This window comes from Colias eurytheme, chromosome 8 (assembly GCF_061535395.1).
Source record: "Colias eurytheme isolate Ceu_HAF_F1 chromosome 8, ilColEury1 Martin Lab GWU primary, whole genome shotgun sequence".
Taxonomy (NCBI): Eukaryota; Metazoa; Arthropoda; class Insecta; order Lepidoptera; family Pieridae; genus Colias; species Colias eurytheme.
Genome location: NC_142987.1, coordinates 5,558,407 through 5,580,765, shown reverse-complemented (window position 1 = coordinate 5,580,765; position 22,359 = coordinate 5,558,407). Strand labels below are relative to the sequence as shown.

Genomic DNA, 22,359 nt, shown 5'->3' with positions numbered 1-22,359 from the left:
CGAAATGGCAATAAAATTAACCTTGTCAAAAATGAAACAAAAGTGCACAATAGATACACACGTCGTGTAATATAGGTATTATTGAATCGAATTGTTAAGTTGACCACGCCTTCAGGATTGACCACTTTTACTTTTAACCCGTAACTGACGTAGGGGGGCGCATAATGTTGTCGTGCGTTCTGGTACATTTTCAGTGTTGAGTGTGAGGGCTTGGCAAACTCGCGCCTCCCTGCCTTGCTCGCGGATTTACACGTGTGAACCAATCTGCTATACGATCGCAACTAATTGGTGAAAAGGTATAGTGATACTATTTTTTAAAGCCAATTATGATAATGGACCCATTCATTGTTTGAACCGTGATACTTAGTTCAATTTGTTTACAGTGTTTATTTCAAGTTTAAATATTTAATTAGTGTTAAGTAAAATATTTTTTTACCTATTTGTATTTCAGTTTTTTTTTAACCAAATTTAATCATTGCTCTATCTTTATTTCATCTAACAAATAAAAATATGAATTTAAAAGTTAATTTAAAATTCATTGAATATATTAATTATTGAATTAAGTTTAATTTAGTATAATTATAAAATAAAGATGCAAATATTAAAAGCCTAATGCAACCATTTATTAAGATTTTCTATAAATAAAAATAATGTTAAAATTAAAGTGGTTTTAATATAAGTCGCGCGTTGAAATCGTTTGTTCTCATTGAAATAAGCTATTAGTTGATTACAAATAATAGAGGCATGCGATATCATAGACAATTATAATCTTATACCTCTACAGAACGATAGACAATAGAGTATTGTGTAAATAATTAGACAGTTATGTGTTTACTAACATTTAGGGAACAATGCGTATACGGAATGTAAGTGAAGGATGTTGTCGTTAACGTTATTGTATTTATTGTGATGTATGGAACGTATAGGAAATTTTGAGAGTATGTTAACCAAAATTTTGATTGAAGTTAAATTTATATGTTGCTTCATGGCAATACCGACACGTCATGGAGTAAGGCGACGATTTTGGTATCTGTGAATCTTGTCAAAAAAGTTTCACTTCTGATACGCGTGCTCGGCACACATACTCTGTTTTAATTCAAATTTATTAATTAATGGTATACTTTATATTTAAAATTCATTATTTCTTGTAACGAATAATCCAAAAAGGGTTTGAAAGTCCAATATTCAAGCTGTTAACCTTCGGAAAGTATGCCTTCATTCTGTGAAAACCACGGTGTATTGATACAGCGCAATATAACATAAAGATACGAAAATAGAGCAAATTTCTCAATCTGGAAGTTGCTGGCACCCAAGAATACAACTTGTATAAGTACATACTTAATTATAATAGTTTCTTGTAATCATTTGTAATGAAGTGTTAGAAAAAATAGATTACAAGATAATACAATTAATTATTATTCAGACAACCTATTAAGTGTTTTTATAAATATTGCAGAGAGCAAAAAAAAATCGTGAATAAAAGACATTCAGTATATCTTATTAAGTTATGTTTAATGTACATGAAAAACACTAAAAAATAAGATATTTAGAATTGCGTTTTATGCTTATGTTATGCAGTCGACGTTATAAGAAACATATATTATATAGGTTTCATAAAAAAACTATATTTAGCGAAAGGGGATCTGTAACCTTATCATAAATGGTAACATGTGGGTGGCGTAGAGAGTTATATACATAAGTATTAAAGCATTATAATACATGAGCCCTACAGGCTACAAGCATCATTGGGTTTAAAACGTATAGCTGTATCTATAAATTTTGTTTCAATTCTGTCTAATACTTCGTTACACATACAAAAATTTAATTATTATCAAATGACCGTGAAATAAATGGTATTAAATGTAATAAGAACCGTGTTGTTAGTTGAAACAGATCTATTTAATTGCACATGTAGGTATGTTTAGTACGTAACAATAAGTATGTCATTCACGTAAACTTTTACTTGAGAATCGGAATCACTTTCGGTTTTACGCATAATATAAAATTCGCATACAGAAGAACGCGGCTCAAGTTCAATGACCCATTCCTTGTTCTAGAATTGTTCTTGTTTAAACTGATCTATATAATATGTATTTACTAAATATTATAGAAAAAGACAAATTTTAATTATTAAAAGAATGAATCATCAAATTCGATTCATCCTGTAGAAAGTTAAAAACAAATCCAAAAAATACAATCTAATTATAAACTTCCTTCTCTTACTCGAAATCGGTCATTCAATTCTTATGATACTACCACGTTAAGATTTTTATTTTTCCAAAAAATTGTACGGGACAGAATAAAATACTTATTCATAAGTAGGTAATACATATGTGTAAGAATTTTATAACAATTTCATAAAGTTTAATTAAAATCATATTCTGCGTTTTGTAATTTTAACGTATATTTCATAGTTTCAATTAACTAATTTTGCAATTAAGAACGTTAAACGTTGTGAGAATCTTTAAAAAAAAGATATTTTCATGAACATTGTTATAGTTCTCAGGCGTTTTTTAGAGCCCAATAGCGTGAATTGTCTCACGGAATATAACAATACCTAGGTCGATGCGAGTATGTCCTAAGTCCTAACTCTTTATGGGGATCAATAAATATGTAAATTAGAGAGTATTCAGGTATAACTAGTACATGAAACTTGGATTTAATGTAAATAATATATTAAAAATGTAACATGTAAAGAAGGTAGGCTAAATGAATAGAAGTACCGAAGCTTAGTGCTACGACATGCCTACGTAGAGATTAGCATTTGTAACCATTAAAATAAAAATTCATTTCAATTATATATTTCTGTACCTACTCCATTCACAAAGTTTCGATTTGACGGTTTTCACATGTAATTGGGGCAGTATGTTTTAAGCCCTATTGTACCTACCTAAGTTAAATACAATAGTGGGAATTTAATGGCAATAAAAAATGAATTTATGTTAGTACATATTTCTTCCGACACATTCGCTTAGTTATGCAGTATAGGAAATACTTTTTGATTATAAAATTTCACTTTCATATTTTATCACCGAAATCGACAAGTGTCCTGTAAATCATATCATATTTGCATATTAATGTTGTGTAATGTTTTAGCTTATGCAAGCTTCAAAACTGTTTATTCACTAAAGTTTCTAAAACTCTACATATGAAAACCTGACAGCATAGTAAAAATCCTCTTATTACATAAGTGTTGTTACACTTCATTCAACTTATTCTAAGTTAATCAAGCAAGAGATAAACATTGTTTTTGTCAACAATATACAAATATTATTTAACAAATCGATGTTAAGGTTGTTGGATTATGTTCGAATATTTTCAACACTAATTATGCTATTATTAAATACTTGTAAAATAGCTAATAGTTTGTTTAAGCTTCCCGTCGAACGCGTATTGATTAATTACACGCCATGATCAATTAAACAAAACACTTAATACATATAGTGAAGGTCATCTAGTAGTCTAATTACACATTAATTTTATGCTAAACAAATGTTAATATGTGAAATATGTATTAGTAACGGGTGTGAAGGCTTTGTGTAACATTGGTACATTTTATTTGGTAATTGCAAGGACAATTCGTAGTGCTATATTATAACACGCTTACACGAAATATTATATCCAGTGCTTGAAATATTCTATGTAGAAAGGTGAAGGTAATTTTATCAAGGTAGCGATTATTGTTAAGTACTTATTTGATTTATGAACTACACATAAAACACTTAAATACAAAAAAAAATACTTTAAAGTTTGTTAATTTTAATATTAGGTGTTAGATAAAAGAAACAATAATAAACATACTATTCAGTATAATTGTGTAAGCAATATGTACCTAGAACAAACATCGTATTAGCTTTTCAAAATCGCTTAAGTACCTAGTTCTCGAGATTACTGTAATATTTTTTACGTAAAGATTTTATTTAAGTGTACGAGCATATTTCTTGCGTATATCCACGATTACTTACAGGGTAAGGGTAGGTACAAATACTAGTCACACTTTTTGAGCTTATTGTTCAAAGCAGTTTTAGAATGAAAATTTAATTACCTGTGCTTATTACATTTCTTTGGAAATAAGATTACTTTTGTCAATTTAAAAAACAACTAGCAAACCGGGCGAACTACGTTTCGCCACCATAGACACCTTTTCTTTGCTATAAACCTCACGGAGCCCGATACCTTTCCAACGAATGCAAAACCGTGGAAATCGGTTGGTGCGTTCTGGAGTTATAGCGTCAGGAAGAAAAACCCGACTTATTTTTATATAGTAGAAGATTAAATGTTATTAGAACCATTTCAAATTATTAAAAACAAAATAATGGGACATTTTCAGTTAGTAATTGGTAACTAGCAGCTTTATTTGAGAGGGCTTTACTTGAAATTATTATTTTCGTCTTTGCAGACACAATTGGGTCCACGTGATTTCCTAACTATTAAGAGATCGTGTTGTTTCATTTCCTTTATACAAACCGGCCTGAATAACGTTTATTTTGTTATTTAATATAGGTATTCAAGCAAGTGGAACAAATGATGATTATTTCATTTATTTATATAAATATGTAAGTTTTTCATGCAATTGGGCTACATTTCCGTATCTAATAAATTTTATACATTACAAGGTTACCTAATGCAGCGGGTGAAATATATGTATAATAGATAAATATAATTATGTATGCTCTAAATGGTAGAGTTTAACATACATTTTTTACATTGCCATATTAAGATAACTCGTATTGAACTTACTAGACGTTATAGATACATGTATTACAGCTTTGATTATTTATATATAAAATAATTATTATGAGTATTTATCTAATGTCATAAATTAAAAAAAAAAAAAAAAAAATTAATAGCCTTAATTGTAGGTGAGTGTTTATTAAATATCATTAAACATTCCGTGATAACAGCATTAGCCTTGGAACAAATACAAGAATTTATTAAAGACATACTGTTACTGGAGCAAACTTTTAAAAACGCGGACGGCTATAATTTCCTGCATTGTTTCGCGTAATGCCTAAACACATTTAGTCAATTAACTGAGACCGATATATTCATTTTTTACATGCGACTACTAATTTATATCTCTTTGTCTTTATGTACCTACGAGTAAAATTTCGGATCATGTTTTCCTCGTCCATGACTCTACCCGATATTAAATCGATCTCTACGTGCTGAATTTCATGAAAACAGTTAACATAAGGTTAACTATATTTAACTTCTAATAAAATAAGCAGACATAAAATTCAAGGGACAGGATATATGATTAAGATCATAACCACTTCAAATGATGATAAGGTACACATCCGACACAAACGTATATAGAATTGCTCTACCTTGTTTATAAATTACTCACAATATTTTATTCGTCATTATGCTCTGAACTTACTCAACTGTTGACATGTTGACAGCGAAACAACCCGGTGACATTTAAATCACTTGCATTGTTCTTTGGACCGAAGTTGCTAACGGCATGTGTTTCAAAAGTTAGCGTAATTAGATTATTTCGTTGCGATTAATGTGATACGATGTATGGAACATAATATCGGCCAATAAAAGAGTCGTATTTCAATTTATTTGACAGAAGCAGGTCATATTCAGTGATCGATTACCAATTATAGTGTTATGTAATGGTTTAATTAGTAAATTATTGAGCTGTCCATTTATTATATATTTGTTATTACGCTTCCTTGCTGTGACTTTCAGAGAAAGTTTTATTTAATGTATTTAATGATATTCTCGATATTAGTTATGTAAATATTAGACCGTATTCAGGTAACCGTAGAACTTAAGACGTTATTAGCAACTACATAAGTTTATTTGAGAGATGAGGGAAAAAATCGAATTGAAATTAACAATTTAAAATAGAAAATAAAAGTATTTAATTAAATATGTATCCTATTACGTTATCATCCACATTTTACTGTCCTACGCATCCACATAATAACACACCGTATTATTATAGGATAAATACTATATTTAAGTAAAATTAAATTGAATGTGTACTGAAAATCACTATAACAACTGTAGATAAGTTTATGAATGTTATAAGAACGTACAATGATCATTTAATAAGACAATATAAATTGTAAACTGTCCTTGATCTATAAGTAAAAGTCGTGATAAATGAGGAGGTTCATTGCCATTATAAACTTATCTAGCTGTTATGTGAGCGTTGCATAATAGAGATATTATCACAGTTATGCGCAAATCTCTAAACATGTCAATGGATTTTTATAATGGCGCTTACAGAATTTACACTATTTCACGTATTGCTCGTTTAGATTGCGTTAAAATTAAATGTATCAAGATATTTTAAAATTTTATTACCTCGTTACAGAGAACATAAAATATGCTGTAGTCAGCTAGCTTATTACCCCTTAAATTATGAATTTTAAATTATAATAGGTAAAGATAGTATTGAACTGGTACTTATCTTATATTATATAAAAATTAAAAATGAATCGCAAAATTTGTTGGTAAGCGCATAACTCGAGAACGGCTGAACCGATTACGATAATTCTTTTTTTATTATATTCCTTGAAGTACGAGGATGGTTCTTATGTAGAGAAAACGTAAACATGTACCACGGGCGAAGCCGGGGCGGACCGCTAGTTTTACATAAATATCTATTACATTACTTAATGCTTAAACTGTTCCGTAAGTTTGAATATAAAAATTATCATGAAATTGTAAAGTATATATCATATTTAATATTTAAATTATCGAACACGATCTTGCAAAAAAGTAGGAAACATGTTTGACGCTCTATCTACTAGATATGTAAAACCTCAGTCAGCACTGAAGCTTTTATTTGCCTTTATCGTACAGCTACGATAAAGGCAAATAAAAGCTTTTGGTTTACAATTATTGTCCTATTTGAATAACCTTTATAAAGTTTGTCACATTATAATTACCTAAAAAAATGCAGTAATTTTTGCAAAAATATCTTTTTTGCGATCATGATTTCAATTTTAAGGTAAGTATTTTTATATATTAATGGTCGTTTATGAGAATCGTCGAGCTACATTTTTATATTATCTATGTTGCAGATGTGGCCAAAGGCGATACTTTCGTTCGCCTGCCTAGCAGTGGCGAGTGCGTCTCTGGAAACTGTCAATCAATGGAATTTCCTACAATTCGACTTCCCACCAGACCCAGTGCTGTTGGAGAAGTTTCAGCCCGAGAACACCGTGCCTACGGGCTTAGAAATTGGATGGGACAGATTATATTTGGGTATCCCTCGTCTCCGCGCTGGAGTTCCCGCAACGCTCGCGTGGGTGCCGCGGTCCCTCCCGCCCGGCGTCAGCCCAGTTCTTCAGGTACTTTCTACTTTATGTAACTTATTTACGTAGTATGTGCTAATTACCGTCCAATTCCGTCCATAAAACAAGTTTTCAATTATAAAAATTACTTGCACGGAAAATGATATGTTGCGTCTATACAATTAGGTAGCATAGTAACGCTGGTTTCAGATTTTGCTAATGTTCGACAATGTGCAATAAATATGTTCCTCTCCATTCATAGTTGATAGAGATCTAACTACCGATAATAGATCAATAAATAATGAGAGGTTCAGTTGTGAATTGACGTGTTTGTAACTAGGAGGTAGGAATCTAATTCTATCGCAAACTTAACAATCTAGTTCGAACGCGGCATTACAAATTACGATCGTAAAGATAAACTCCGTAGGTCGGATTTATGTTTTATGATACAACTGGAACACAAAAGCGTTTACTTCAATGACACTTATGGTCAAACAAGTCCAAAGTTGCACAATCACGACACAGTAATTACACTTTCGTTACACGTAGTCGGTTAGCAATAAGCAGAGCCTTTAGATGACGGATAACAAAATTGCAATATTGTACTTTGTTTTAGTCATGAATTTATATCAAGACTATATTTTGAGACAGATTATATAAGCATTTTCTATTTCTTTTTGTATGAAATGTTTGTAAAATATTGGACATGGTTACAATGGTATAATATGCTGTTTTCGTAAATAAGGATTGATCTCTTAGTGCTATTATTCCTGTTAATTTGTAGAAAGCAGTAGAAGAGATGTGATCTAAAAAAAATAAACTAAAATTAATTATCTGCGACTGTAAATCAAAATATGATTGTGGTACAGACAAAAATAATTAATCATTTAGATAATATTTAGTAACAAAGAACCATTACTACGGCCTCGCGTTATTGCTCACGACTATGCGATAAGCACTACTGCCATACGAAAGCGTGAAGGGCGAGCAAAACTTTAATTTGACCTTGGCGACAATAGGAGCTATTAAAAAATAATAACTCATACAACTTTTTATATCAATTCTAAGTGGTTATTTATGTTGTACTGTATAATAAAAGTAAAAGGCTGTTATAGTAATGTAGATAAGTATTTAAGTAACTCGTTTTCTAAAATCTATTGTTGTCTAGATTTAATTAAATTTATACACTATAAATATACTTTAAATTCGACACAGCACATCTTTTATTCATAAGATTAATTGGTATGCGTTATCGACCGCGATGCAAGTGAATGGCATGAACTTATTCTTGTATTTTCTTATCTCTTGTTCAAATATTCATCGATGTCATTCAGTAGAACAATACATTCTATAAATAAATGTTTCAATGTCAACAAAGAATAACTCCATTAAAAAAATACTTTTTTTATAATGCGATTCATTTTTACGTCATTATCATAGTACCTTTTATTTAAATAGAGTAGGCATTAATAATATGATTTCATATTTAAGTTATAGAATATAAATTAATAATAATACGAATGAAGCAGTGGTATTTAATATTCTGCTAATAGTAATAAGTAACAATTCCTCGACATTTTTAATCGAATTCAAAGCTTCAACTACAGACTATAAACTCTTGCAATAGGCCCTATGTGACCTTTAACACTGCAATTCCTATAATGTCGAGCATGTAGGTAACTATTGTAACCAATGTAGCTGTTAGTCATTTGTATTTAATTATATTTGATTGACAGGCCTACCCAGACTGGTCATGGCACACAGCCGGCAGAGGCGACATCAACTGCACAGGACTGATTTCCGTGTACCGAGTGAGAGCTGACCGTTGCAACAGACTATGGGTCTTGGACGCCGGTGTGTTGACCAGCATTGATGATTTCAGAAGAGTATGCCCACCGAAGATCCTTGTATTCGACATGGCTACTGATCGTTTGGTATGTAATTCAGTTAATTTTCTAGTTTCTCTCTGATTAGGTAATGGTAAATATTAAAAGAAGAGATGGAAATTAGTGCTGCAGATCATTGATAGAACATTAGATATCATAATTCACATTTTTTTTGCGAGTAGAGAAGCCTTCAAATATGCATATGACTTATGAGCAACCACAATTATTATTTTAAATAAACTACAACGAGTTACTCGAGTTAACATCAAGAGTCATATCTATATGAGTTTTGGAAAACAATTCAATTTACCAATTAATTAATAGACGACATAAGTTAAGACTTGAGTGACTAGAATAAGACCTTTTATATCGTTATAAAGCGTATTATGCATAAAGGTCATTCATATAATTTAAACTATATTGAAATAGGCTATTAATCTTCATGATTAGGGTAATTGAATTATCTGTGGAATGTGTTAGATAGGAATGCGGCCATTTTTTACAGTACCTATGCTATTTGCACCGTTTAGCATTTTTATTTATATATTTTCTTGCAGTAATGGAATGATTTGGTGTAGATATTCCAAATTATGGAACTATTTCCAATTTATTTGAAATACCAAACCGTAATTAAAAAATTAAATGTTACATAATACTTTAGTGTAAGTTTTAATATTATTGATATCCATTTTATCGATTATACTGCAGGACTTGGACTTGTCCTCTTCGGAATCTATTCTTGTAGTTATGGTATTGGTCTTGTATATAGGAAAATATAAAAATTAACAATAAAAACATTGAGCATGTTAAAGCAGAATGTTATTGAGGAAAACTGTAAAGCATTGATATTAAAAAAAAGATTGTCAACTACTATTTCCGATTTAATAGAAAATTATGCCGCGTAGACTGCCAATAGCATTAAATATGCTAATAGCAAGCTATGTAACCGTGGTTATTTACCTCAGATTATTTTGTTATGCTTTAACACGGAACCATAAATGGTAGAATTGACTTTATAAACTCGTTATATTATTCGCAAATCAACGTTATATTTGCTTTGCCGTTTACAAATCTGTTGGTCAGGATTATGTCTGATGTTACTTGATCTTTCACGCGGCACGCCAGGCATTTTCCAATATTATATATTTATTTTGACTTTTTATTTCAAAATGATAATTTGTAAGCATTGGGACGTGATGGATAATTGATGACGTGATTATATATAATAATAAAATATACGATAACTCTGTGGGATAGGATCTAACTCTATAATGACGATATCGTTTTTTTATTTCCAAACGAATCATATTTTAGTCTAATTCATGTAGTCAATTCAATATTATTGAATTGATTGCTACACAAACATAGCAATTAGATCAATTTGATTATAGTATATCTACACCTACAGGCTGTGTTGATTATTATTAAGTTAAATCGTGACTTAATGTAGACTCTAAAAGGTTGAGTCAAATAATCGTAATATGTCTTTAACAACCGTGTATAAACCATGACATTACATAAATTAATTTTTCGCCTAGAAATGTAGGTAAACTTAAATGTTTGTCAGTAGGTAGATATACATGTTTTAATTATGGACAATCTGTGATTGCATTTGTAACAATGAATTGATAATTGTGGTTACATATTTATATCAATAAATTATTCAAACTATTAACTCTTGTCTCTTTATAAAACGCGCAAGCCTTGTATCGCTTTGATATTCGACAATAAATTACATACAGAATGTCTCCTGTTGTTCATTGTTTGATTTGTTTTGTTTGGTTATGGGTTTAAGCTTTTTTTTTGTAGTATGATTTATGTGCCTTTTTTAAGTTTTACAATATTATATTTACTTTGTAGTCCTAGTCGATAGGTACTACTCAATAGGAACTTATTATTATTATATGCTAAAGCCTCTATCTATCGTTATGGGCGATAAATTATTTAACTCTTATCTTCGGTTATATCAAAATAATTTTATGCTCACAACTTTTTATGCGATAATAGCCAGTACATTGTGTTTTTCATAGTTATTTAGTGTTACTGTAGGTATAGTATGACATTTTATTGCATATACCTTTTAAGTTTTATGTATCTGCCCGCGGCCGACGAGGTCGTTTCTTTCACATGCTTCTAAAGGGTGTGCCTGAAGTGGGTTTTTATTCGCTATTTTTTTGCGAATTGACACTGATGAAAAATAGAACTTTAAATAGGTAGGTACATTTTACCAATCCATAGGTCTAATCATGGACTAATAGTATATTTGTCTATGGTCTAATATATTATTTTGAAATTTAAAGTTATTCTAATTCTATTTATGTGGTAGGTACAGTAGAGTTCTAAGGATAGTTCTGTTCTTTATGTTTGTACTATTTATATTATATTTCAATTAGTCATGAAAACGCCTTTTACGTACTGGAGATAAAGCTAAGCCAGTTCCGGTCTTGTAGGGTGTGGTAACCTCGCCGATTTTAGCTGTAGTAAGAATTGGGTTAGGCTCGCTCTGGAATGTCGACGTTCTACTATTAAAACTAATAGCTTTAGGTTTTGCTCTTCTATTTGAAACGTAATTGATCAAATTATTATAAGTAAAAACATACCATATAATACCCATAAAATATCATAAAGAGCCGTTGGCCGGACCCAACAAATTTTGTATCATGAAAATATTACATTATCTCCAAATCAATTTATCGTGTACATAATTAAATATCTTTATTTAAGTAATAATTATATTTCAGGTAAGAAGCATTTACTTCCCCCGTGAGCTACTCCGACCCGCGTCCTTGCTCACCAACATTGTCCTGGACGACACGCGCTCATCCAGCGCCCACCACGCTGCCAACTGTGACAACGTCTTCGCTTACATTAGTGACACCGTCGCTCCAGGTATATTTTATGTACCTAATAGACGTTTTTTGTACGTGCGAGTAATTCTGTTGTTTCTTTCTTAAGTTATCATAATATTTGGGCTGCTGAGGCCAATCAAGACACAGGCCAAAAAAAAACTCGAAGCAAATTTATGGGATACGGGTATAATGCAATAATGTGAACGTTGCTCGGGAATCTAGAACCACCATACTATATGTTTGATACCCATCAAATTAACTGGTGTACTGATATTATGTAGAGCTGCTTCTCTTTGTTACTAAATTTTCAGGTTGAATCGATTTTTTTATAAGGATGTTGACTATTTTATATATATACACGTTGCTAACAAAACACTATATTTTACTCTTAATTAATTCCTACCTACCTACCTACCTACCTTGAGCGAACGATTAATTTTTGAGTGATTAATCGCTTATATCCGGAAGTTATATGTATGTTATTTATATTTTATGAATGTGTATGAACTAAGCATTAAATACAATCTATAATGTAATTAGGTAATGTTGACACGCAACAATGATAAATTAGCTATAACTTGATTTCACTTTATTCGACAATCTTAAAGATTATTTAGATGTTCTGCTTAAATGTGTGTAATTAACTATTATGCTATATTAAAGTATTTCTAAACGATGTTAGAAGTAATATATAAAGCAATAGGTAATGGTTGATTTTCTATAATTCTAAATCATCGTATTGCACTTTCATAAGATATCCTCGCGAAAGATATCGCAATACAATAATGAATAACTTGAACAGATTATTGACTAATATCGATATATATATACCTAAATATCTGCAGAATAGCTCCCTTACCCTTGTCTCATGTAAATAACTGGAGTTTCGTTTCCAAAATTACAGTAGCGATGCATTTATGTAATCACGAAGCAATTCAAGGACTCAATAATTAAAATCAAAATATTTATACACATTACAAGTGTTGGATAAGTAGTGCAGTTATTAACAAAATTTATTCCACTTTAATGACTATGATTGGAAGGTTCGGATATCTAATTAGGTGTAACGCGATCTAAAACCAGTTAGATACATCATCATTACGCGTGCTTGTGATTGAAGTGCACGCTACTCTAATAATGAGTAGGTAATAACATTAAACCTCGACATGTCCGTAGTATGAGTATTGAGTATATACAAAAATGTTAATTTTATCTCCTCTAAAATACGGGTTCGCATGAATAAAAACTAATGCCCATAACCTTTTTAAAGTAAAATTGGATTAATAATAATTGTTATATCTACAAAAACGTTAATAAACCTTGCAAATTATGTCATTCAACTATTGACGAATTGTGCAAAGAATTTATCGTGTTCCACAAAAGGCTTTATTGGCACGTTCATAGACCGTGACATAGTTATTTTGACACTCGATAAAAATATACGCGTGTAATAGCTGTACCTAGTAGGAACGTGTGTCGATGCGTTGGTTTCTCCAAAATTATATAATGGAATCGTCAAACAATTGGTGCTGAACCGACGTACCTAATTAAGTTAAACAGAAGCGTGATTAACGCTATACTGCTATAATATGCATTCCTTATAATTTGATTGAATACCTACTGAACTGCGATAACAAGAGTCAAGTCTTTGGTTTTGTAAGCACTTTGTTTTGAGTCTAAAAATAGTTTTCCCCGTTTTATCTGCACGCCATTTTTTCCCTATAATTATTGCGATAAAAGTTTTTAATGTGGTTATTGAAGATTAAAGATATTACCTAACTCTTTAATTGGTAAATACAGTAAATCAATACCCATTTATATTTTAGGAGGACAAATTTTGAAAATTCTATCACTAAAAAAAAAAAAATATTGGTCTTGAGGAGGTCTTCAGTGATAGATATTTTTCTTAGATACTCTTCACCTGTCATCTTAAGCGGAGTCGTGGCGAAAAAGTAAAATTAGCTGTAATATAGAGATGGACGTTAGAAACGTTGTTTCACAAAAATCGCACAAAATTATTCCGCACAAACAGTGTTTTGCGGAAGCGGATTTGATTGAAAATTGGACCTTCAATATAACTACAAATCGCTTTCACCCGTCTCAAATTAATGTTCCCATTTCAAGGTATCATTGTGTACGACGGTCGGCGTGACAACGCGTGGCGAGTGACCCACGCGTCCATGTACCCAGACCCTGACCTTGGCGAATATGACATCGGTGGTGATAAGTTCACTCTCATGGACGGTGTCGTCGGCCTGACACATTCACCAGCTCAAGGTCTTTTGTACTACCAGCCATTGGCGACTGACAGGTAAGGGGAATTTAAAAGTATTGAAGCTAGTGAATAGCAATGTGATTGTATCATTGTTGAAGACGTTATTTATCCAGATTTATTGATCGATATTAATTGTTATACTCGTGGCATTTTTTTTTGTTACGTTAGATGTAGTTTCTCTATATTTTATTAGAATATTATGTGATAATATGTTTCCCTTTTCCAAATTGAAATTATAAAATGAAATTACATCCATTATAAAAAAAATGTTGTGTGGTTTTATGAAACCACGGTAAAAGTGAAACTTAGGCACAAAATTATCGTATTTGTACGATAATTATCGTACGGTTCCGAACACTGCTTTATACCTACTCGGCAGCCGACCGTCACGCGACATGCGCTACACAGACCAAAAAGTTTGAGACGATGTAATAAAAGTTTCACTTTAATAAATACATAAATCATTATCTGAAAAAGTTTAATCACTTCCAAATTACCTAGCCTTATTGGTCGACATTTATAATTCCGGTAAAATATTAAAGTTTCACAAAATTATTTATGTAGGTACTTCCAGTTATGAATTTTGTTTTGTTTTTCAATGATCGACGAGAACAATAAAGCAATCTACATTACCAATAAACTTATTTGAAGATTTCCTTATTTCAAAATGATATTAATTTCAGATTATTCAGCGTATCAACAGCCGTATTAGCATCAGGCCCCCCAGCAGAGGGAGCCGACTTGCCCGTGAACCTTGTGGGCCGCAAGTCCTCCCAGGGTCTCGGTATCGCTGTCGACCCACGCGATGACACCATCATCTTCAGTACTATGACTGAAACCGCTGTTGCGGCGTGGAACCCTATTACTAATTCTCATAGGTAAAATATGTCTATTCCTGTCTATTATTTATGCGCTTATTAAAACGCTGTCAAATAAGTGTTATATAGTTATTGTTAATCAATTAAGATACCTACTAAAATAACAATTTTCAATATTTATATTGATGTTAAATTTTCCGTTTATTTACACTATCCACTGTAATGTGCAAAAAATATTGATTGAAAATACATATCAACTTTTGCCATTTTTAATCTCGAGTTTATTTCTTTTTTAAATTGAGTCTTTACTTCAACAATTCTTATGCAAAATTTGGATGAAGTGAATGTTCACGTTCACTATGTAAGAATGTAATTATTAATTAATATGTAATTAAATATTTTCTAGATTGCTAGCTCAAGACGCAGAAAAGCTGCAGTTCTGCGCCGAAGTGCGATGGGCCGAAAGAGACAATGGCGCCATCTGGGTCTTGTCCACGAGATTCCACAAATTCTTCAAGAGAAGTGTCTCCAAACATGAGGTAAAATAGTTATCAATTGTTTAAGGAACTATGTTTGAGAATGTGTCGGTAAAAATACTTACGTTAGAGTTAGTTTTAGAAAAACGGAGAAAGGTAAACTATCAGATATGTGGACTACAAAATAGATATTATGTTAGTATAAAAATAAATAGTTTATAATGTTTACGTAATAACATTTTTTTTCTTGAAATATATGTATAATGTATATGTAAGGTTAATCCAAAAAAAAAAATTACCAAGGGGAAAAATTGGTTACATAGTTTGAGGTAAATTTATGAAAAATTTGCGTACTTATCTCTGACATAATTCAGTAAAATGTACCCTAGATAGCTTACTATCAACATGCAGAATATATTGGAAACTCCATTCATATATAATAAGTTCTTATCATTCAATGCATTATTATCCTCCGTGTGGGGATTTCTTTGTAGTAGTTGTTATTTATGAGATGATGTTGCACGACTTGAAATTATAATATTATTTCCTTTAATATGCAACACATGATGCTATAATTAATGTGATTGAAAAATCCTTATATAAGTGCAATAATGAAATTCCATAAATTATTCAACGGCAGGTAACAATTTTCAATAAAGTAAAAGCCAAAGTAGTTATACATATTAATTTTAATAAGGCGTAATAAATGATTTTTTTAGTTATACATATTATATTATCTGCTTATAAGTATATCTTACTTACCTATTAGTATATCTTACCTCATATTTTTATCCTATTAAAATTTGAATGATGAAAGTATGAACATGTAGAGCCGCGTGAATTTCACGCGAGAACTACTCATGGTCGGAAGGATAGTTTAGTAGTTAGTATATCTGTAAATAATAATATATGACCAAATATTAAGCTTTTTCAAAATCTTCCTTTTCATCAGGAAACATGACCTGGCTCTTCAGCGTTCTTTAAATTAAATTTATTTAATTATGTTAGTGATTAACAACTGATTTCTTTCCCTTTTTTGATAAATTTATATTATTAAACTTATTTAATAGTTTGTAATAAATTTCAGATTAACCTCCGAATAATGCGAGTGGTAGAAGGAGGGTACGGCGGCTATGTCTCTCTGCAACCACATTTACAGAGAAGATCAACTGCTAACATCACAGCGAACTTTTGAACATATAACATAAACGCCTCAGAGCCATATTAATAAAAAATGTAATATTAAATTTATTTATATATTTTGGAATTTTGAAATATCAGTGCTCTAGAAAATTAGTTTATCAAATCTTGCTAACATTTATCCATTTTTTTAAATTCTGTTAAATGTATTTTTTCGCTCTTCGTCGTTTATACGATGTGATCTACTTATTTCTTTACAAATAATTAAACTCATATAGAAAGGCTATTATAACATAACTTCCCAACTAAAACATCATTGTTTAATGTATTTTATTTTATTTCCTAATGTGCGATTTTGTGTGTACTTACATATTTTATAATAAGCTCATTTTATTTTAAGTAAATTATACATTTTGTATGTATGTTTGCGTGTCTGCTTTCTAAAAGATGTAATAAACTATAAACATTTTAACAAAATTGAAGCGAAGCCAGTTTTGAAATCATTTTCTAGAAATAATTGTATTATATAATTACGTGTGTAATAATAATTTATATTGATTAATCACCTTCAGTCATAAAGGTCTACTCCAGTGTGCTTAGGCTCTAGTCTTTATGGAATTAATTTTGCGAATATGTTTTGGTACAGCTTAGTCGAAAAAAAGTTTTATAATGTTATTTTATATAAAATCAAATAAATAAAGATAAATTTAAACGATGACCACTACATTCCCAAAATAAGCAGTAATATGTGTTTTAATAATACAAAGTAGAAATGGTGTTATTTTTATTAAAATAGATGGAACAATTACCAAATTTCGTATCAACAGATACCGTATGTAATAACCAAAACATTTAATTTAGAATAATGAGTAGACTTTGGAGGATGCATGAATATATATTGTATGTAAATGTAAATATATAACACAAAAAAATGTTCCATATACGTATGTGTTAACACAGGAGCTTAGGATTTATATTTAGCTCAGTATTTCACTTTACCGATTTTGTATTTTTATACAATAAAAATTGAGGAATAATATAAATTGTTTTTAATTTTCCTGAAAAGACAAATACATCAACAATAATATTATAAATGCAAAAGTTTGGATTTCAAATTTGGTTTAAACTTTGTTGATAATAATTTAATTGGACATATCGATGTTTGTTACTCAATCACATCAAAACTACCTAATAAAAATTTACGAAAATATGAATGAATGATGGATTAGCTCTTACTCTTGTTGATGTTTAAGTAGCTATTATTGTTATTTTTATTTTGATGTTATATTTTATAGGTACTTAAATTAGATCACCTGTGATTTATTGAATTAATAATCAGAATGCTTTAAAGAAATTTGCGCAATAAAAAAAGTAATGATTTTCCTTTTATCTAGATAGTTTTATCCCGAAAATCCCACGGGAACGTTTTTCTTTGACTACGCGGGCGAAGCCGAGGCGGAGTCGTATACAGCTTGTCACAAATAAGAAATGCAGCTATAACTACCTAGTACCTCACAAACCTCATTATTTAAGTAAATAATAATTATCTTAAATTCTTATCTTACAAAACTTATTTTCAATAGTATTTCAGAGTTGTGTTATGTTATTCATCAAATTCGTGGCATGGGCTTTCCTCTACGAATAAAAATGGAGTTTCCTAATTCAACAATATGTCTGGGAACTCCCTATTTAATGCTATTACCTATTTATTATGTGTTAAGAGAAGAATAGATAAGAGGAAGGAATAGATAGGAGTTGTTTGGTTTTGTGAAATGTTATGTTAATACACAGATATCCAGGAATGTAATGTATTATGTATACTGTATTAAATCACCCTAATAACAAGATTAGTGGGAGCGGAGTAGCGAAGAAAATAGGTGCACAAAATTCCTTTCAAAATAAACCAAGTTGCATGGGTGAGTTAGCTAGAGGTATTCCTTGAACTTACTCTAATAATATTTGGCGCTTACTTAAAAACATATTAAAAGTGGCATCAGCACTATATTACGCATTTTGATAGATATTTTGATATAAACAAATACTTCACCTGTATCTTCCATGGTTTTAACCAATAAAATAAATAGATACAGCATGTATATACTTTAGAAATCCTGCCAGATTGATAAGAGATAAAATGCTGTAGTTATCTTACTATCATTACCTGCAGGCGTAGCCTTTTGTCTGACGGTCAAAGTTGTATGTTTTGATATAAATTTTCTTTTTCTTTTCCTCTTTAAGAAGGACATTATAGCGGTCATCGATTTAATTAATGCAATAAATAATACATTTAATACTATTATTGCTTTTCATTAATTACTTCTTAAATAGAAAGAAGATGCTTTATATTTTTGAAAGTTTTATCTTCCACTGATCCTTAAAAAAATCCAAAGGTACCTTGCTTGCTTAGGACAAAAAGATTGGATTGGATTTACCAAAATGTTATCGTATTACTTACCTATTTATATACCTATTTTTTTATCAACTATTGAGATGAATGGAACTTTTGCAAATCTAATTTAATAATAAATCACATTTTAAATTAGATTGGTTATAGCTATATTATTAACTAATTAGTTTTTGCTGCTAAAGATTACGTTAGGGAATTACCTACGAGGTCGTGACTGCAAGATGCTACCCGTATGTGAAAATAACAAACTGGGTTTATGGACGGGAAAAAACGCATTACCTTTTAGAACGACGTAATGATTATTTGAAAATGATTAGTTTACAAAAATAACTTTGAGTAAATTATTTATAGTAGGTATGTGTTTATATTACAGCCAACTGGTTCAGTTAATTCATCAACAGTCTAGGCTCATTATAGTTTTATTAACTGCATGTTGATATCCAGCCCTATAATAAAATAGCTATTTGGAACTAGTACATCTACTTAATTATTTACCTAGACTAAAATTTAGACGCGAATGTATTTTGCTCTGACCTATATGGCTCTGACATTATTCCTCAAAATTTGCTTACCGTTTTATTCAAAAATGAAGAAATCGAAGCAAGGTATGGATGATGTTATGATTGACCCGAGCAATTTAAATAATAAAACATCGAAAATATTTTGAAATTTGATACAGAGCATTTTTGAATTTGTTCTTTTATTATTTCTATACCTACTTAATACGTGAATGTTACAAACCAGTTAATTCAGATAAGGAAATGCAGTTTCCTTTCCTCGATCACATTGTCATCATCCTTTTTCTTACAAAGGATTTCATTTGAATACAATCAGCACCATCTAATATGACAACGTTTCAAATTTCAATGGAACTTACGAAATGACTTACCGCTCGTACATAGAGACTCAATTCGCTCCTTGAACATTAACAGCTGTTTGGGGACTTTCTAGAAAATACCTACCACTAATAACCTTAGAATGTGGACTAATCCTTCACACTAACAGTTTCACGTGTGTTTATGAGCGATGGAAAATTTGAAAAACTTTAATATTAGGTGGCTTACACAGTAGGTATACTTATGCTTATTTGGTTGCTCTACCATAATGATTTTTTAAACATCGGAGTTGGTGAAAAAAAGATAATTGTTCAAGATAATTCCTATGCTTCTTCGCCTCAAACGACTCAAGTGCGCCGTCAAATAAAAAATATATTTATTTTCGTATTTCATTTTTGCTATATTTAATTACTGTAACCACAAGATTGACGGTTTGTTTGTAGACAGGGAATACAGAAAACTATAATTGGTACTCCATCAATCATGAACATATTCGCAGTCTTTTTTTAGAAGTGTGTTAAAATGTATGAAATAAACATTTTTAATAACCAATGATAAAATGATTATAATTTTAAATAGTTTGGAAAATCCAAAAGTGCACGCCTCATAATTTTTTCTTAATAATTATTTAGTAATTATTATTTTTGTTTATTTAATAACAATTAAACCACATCGAATCAGACCCTGAAAAATGAAAGGGTTCTATTCCTGAGCATACTCAAGCGTAAGAGAAAAAAAAATAATTTGGAAAATCCAAAAGTGCACGCCTCATAATTTTTTTTTAATAAATTTTTATTAATTATTATTTTTGTTTATTTAATAACAATTAAACCACATCGAATCAGACCCTGAAAAATGAAAGGGTTCTATTCCTGAGCATACTCAAGCGTAAGAGAAAAAAAAAGACTCGATTAGTAAAGTATTTCGGTCGCTATCGTGTTAACAAGAAAAAGGATCCGCACATACAGACACACGGACGTCCAAGACAGAACTTTTTTAAACTGTTTTTTAACTAGTTTAAATAACAAAAATGACATCAAAAATATCATGAACGTTAAAAATAGTGTTTTTTCTTAATATGTGTGTGTATGTATTATCTTACAAGTGCAATGTATGATACATAAAGACATTTTAAGTTTGAAAAATCAGATGTTTTGCGCGAAGTGACAGTAGTACCCACCTCAACGCTTCGCTTATGAGGCGTGCAAAAAAGACTCGATTAGTAAAGTATTTCGGTCGCTATCGTGTTAACAAGAAAATCCTCCGCACATACAGACACACGGACGTCCAAGACAGAACTTTTTTAAACTGTTTTTTAACTAGTTTAAATAACAAAAATGACATCAAAAATATCATGAATGTTAAAAATAGTGTTTTTTCTTAATATGTGTGTGTATGTATTATCTTACAAGTGCAATGTATGATACATAATGGTCTAAGATCCGAACATAAGGCGAAATTCAACGGCGTGATAATAGAATGAGACCAATTTTATAATTAATTTAGTCTATTAAAAAATGTATTAAAAATGGGTTGACTGGGAAAATCCTGGACAGGACATTTTTAATGAATTTAAAAAAAAAAAACATTTTTTTTAATTAATTGCAGTATCAAGATAATAAAAAAATAAATAATAATAGACTTAAAGTATGAAACCTACAGAATGTGCAGTCATAGTTTTCTAATATTTACCGGGACAAACGGCTAGGTTGGCAGGTATAAACAGGTATGTCGGTACCAGTTACTTTCACTTGATAGGATGATGAAAAAAAAAATTATGTCAGCACTGTTTTATTACAAAATTGTTTTATTATCTCGAAACTACAATTAATAAAAAATAAAAAAAAAATAAAAAAAATAAATTCATTAAAAATGCCCTGTCCAGGATTTTCCCAGTCAACCCATTTTTATTACAATTTTTAATAGACTAAATTAATTATAAAATTGGTCTCATTCTATTATCACGCCGTTGAATTTCGCCTTATGTTCGGATCTTAGACCATAAAGACATTTTAAGTTTGAAAAATCAGATGTTTTGCGCGAAGTGACAGTAGTACCCACCTCAACGCTTCGCTTATGAGGCGTGCAAAATAGATTTGCACGAGTTTACAATATACAGCTGATACAAAAAATGTGCAATAATAAACTAATAATAAGAGTTAGGCACTTAGCTAGAATAGTGAATGTGAACAATAAAATATAAATCTTATTCAATCTAAGTCAGTGTATTTTTTATAAAGAAATATAATCTATATTCTAATTCTTTCGGTATTACTGAACTAAAATAATGCGGATATGAATAACATAATGCTAAAACTTGAAATTGCATTGGCTGCGTCTCGCCGGTTGATATTACAAAGGCTAATAAAAATATTTTCGCTGTAAGTGTAGTGTGATTTTTTTATGAGGAAAT

At 30.5% G+C, this 22,359-nt stretch overlaps 1 protein-coding gene across 1 annotated transcript; it reads left to right on the top strand.

Annotated features, from left to right (window-relative positions):
• Window positions 1-135: 135 nt before the first annotated feature.
• yellow-e (L-dopachrome tautomerase yellow-e) lies at window positions 136-17,746 on the top strand. The gene is made up of 8 exons (XM_090104620.1): window positions 136-296; window positions 7,047-7,316; window positions 8,996-9,193; window positions 11,887-12,034; window positions 14,119-14,305; window positions 14,953-15,147; window positions 15,494-15,626; window positions 16,651-17,746. Exons 2-8 carry the CDS (start codon window positions 7,047-7,049, stop codon window positions 16,756-16,758), a joined length of 1,239 nt encoding a protein of 412 aa, XP_089960746.1. The 5' UTR covers window positions 136-296; the 3' UTR covers window positions 16,759-17,746.
• The last annotated feature ends 4,613 nt before the right edge of the window (window positions 17,747-22,359 follow it).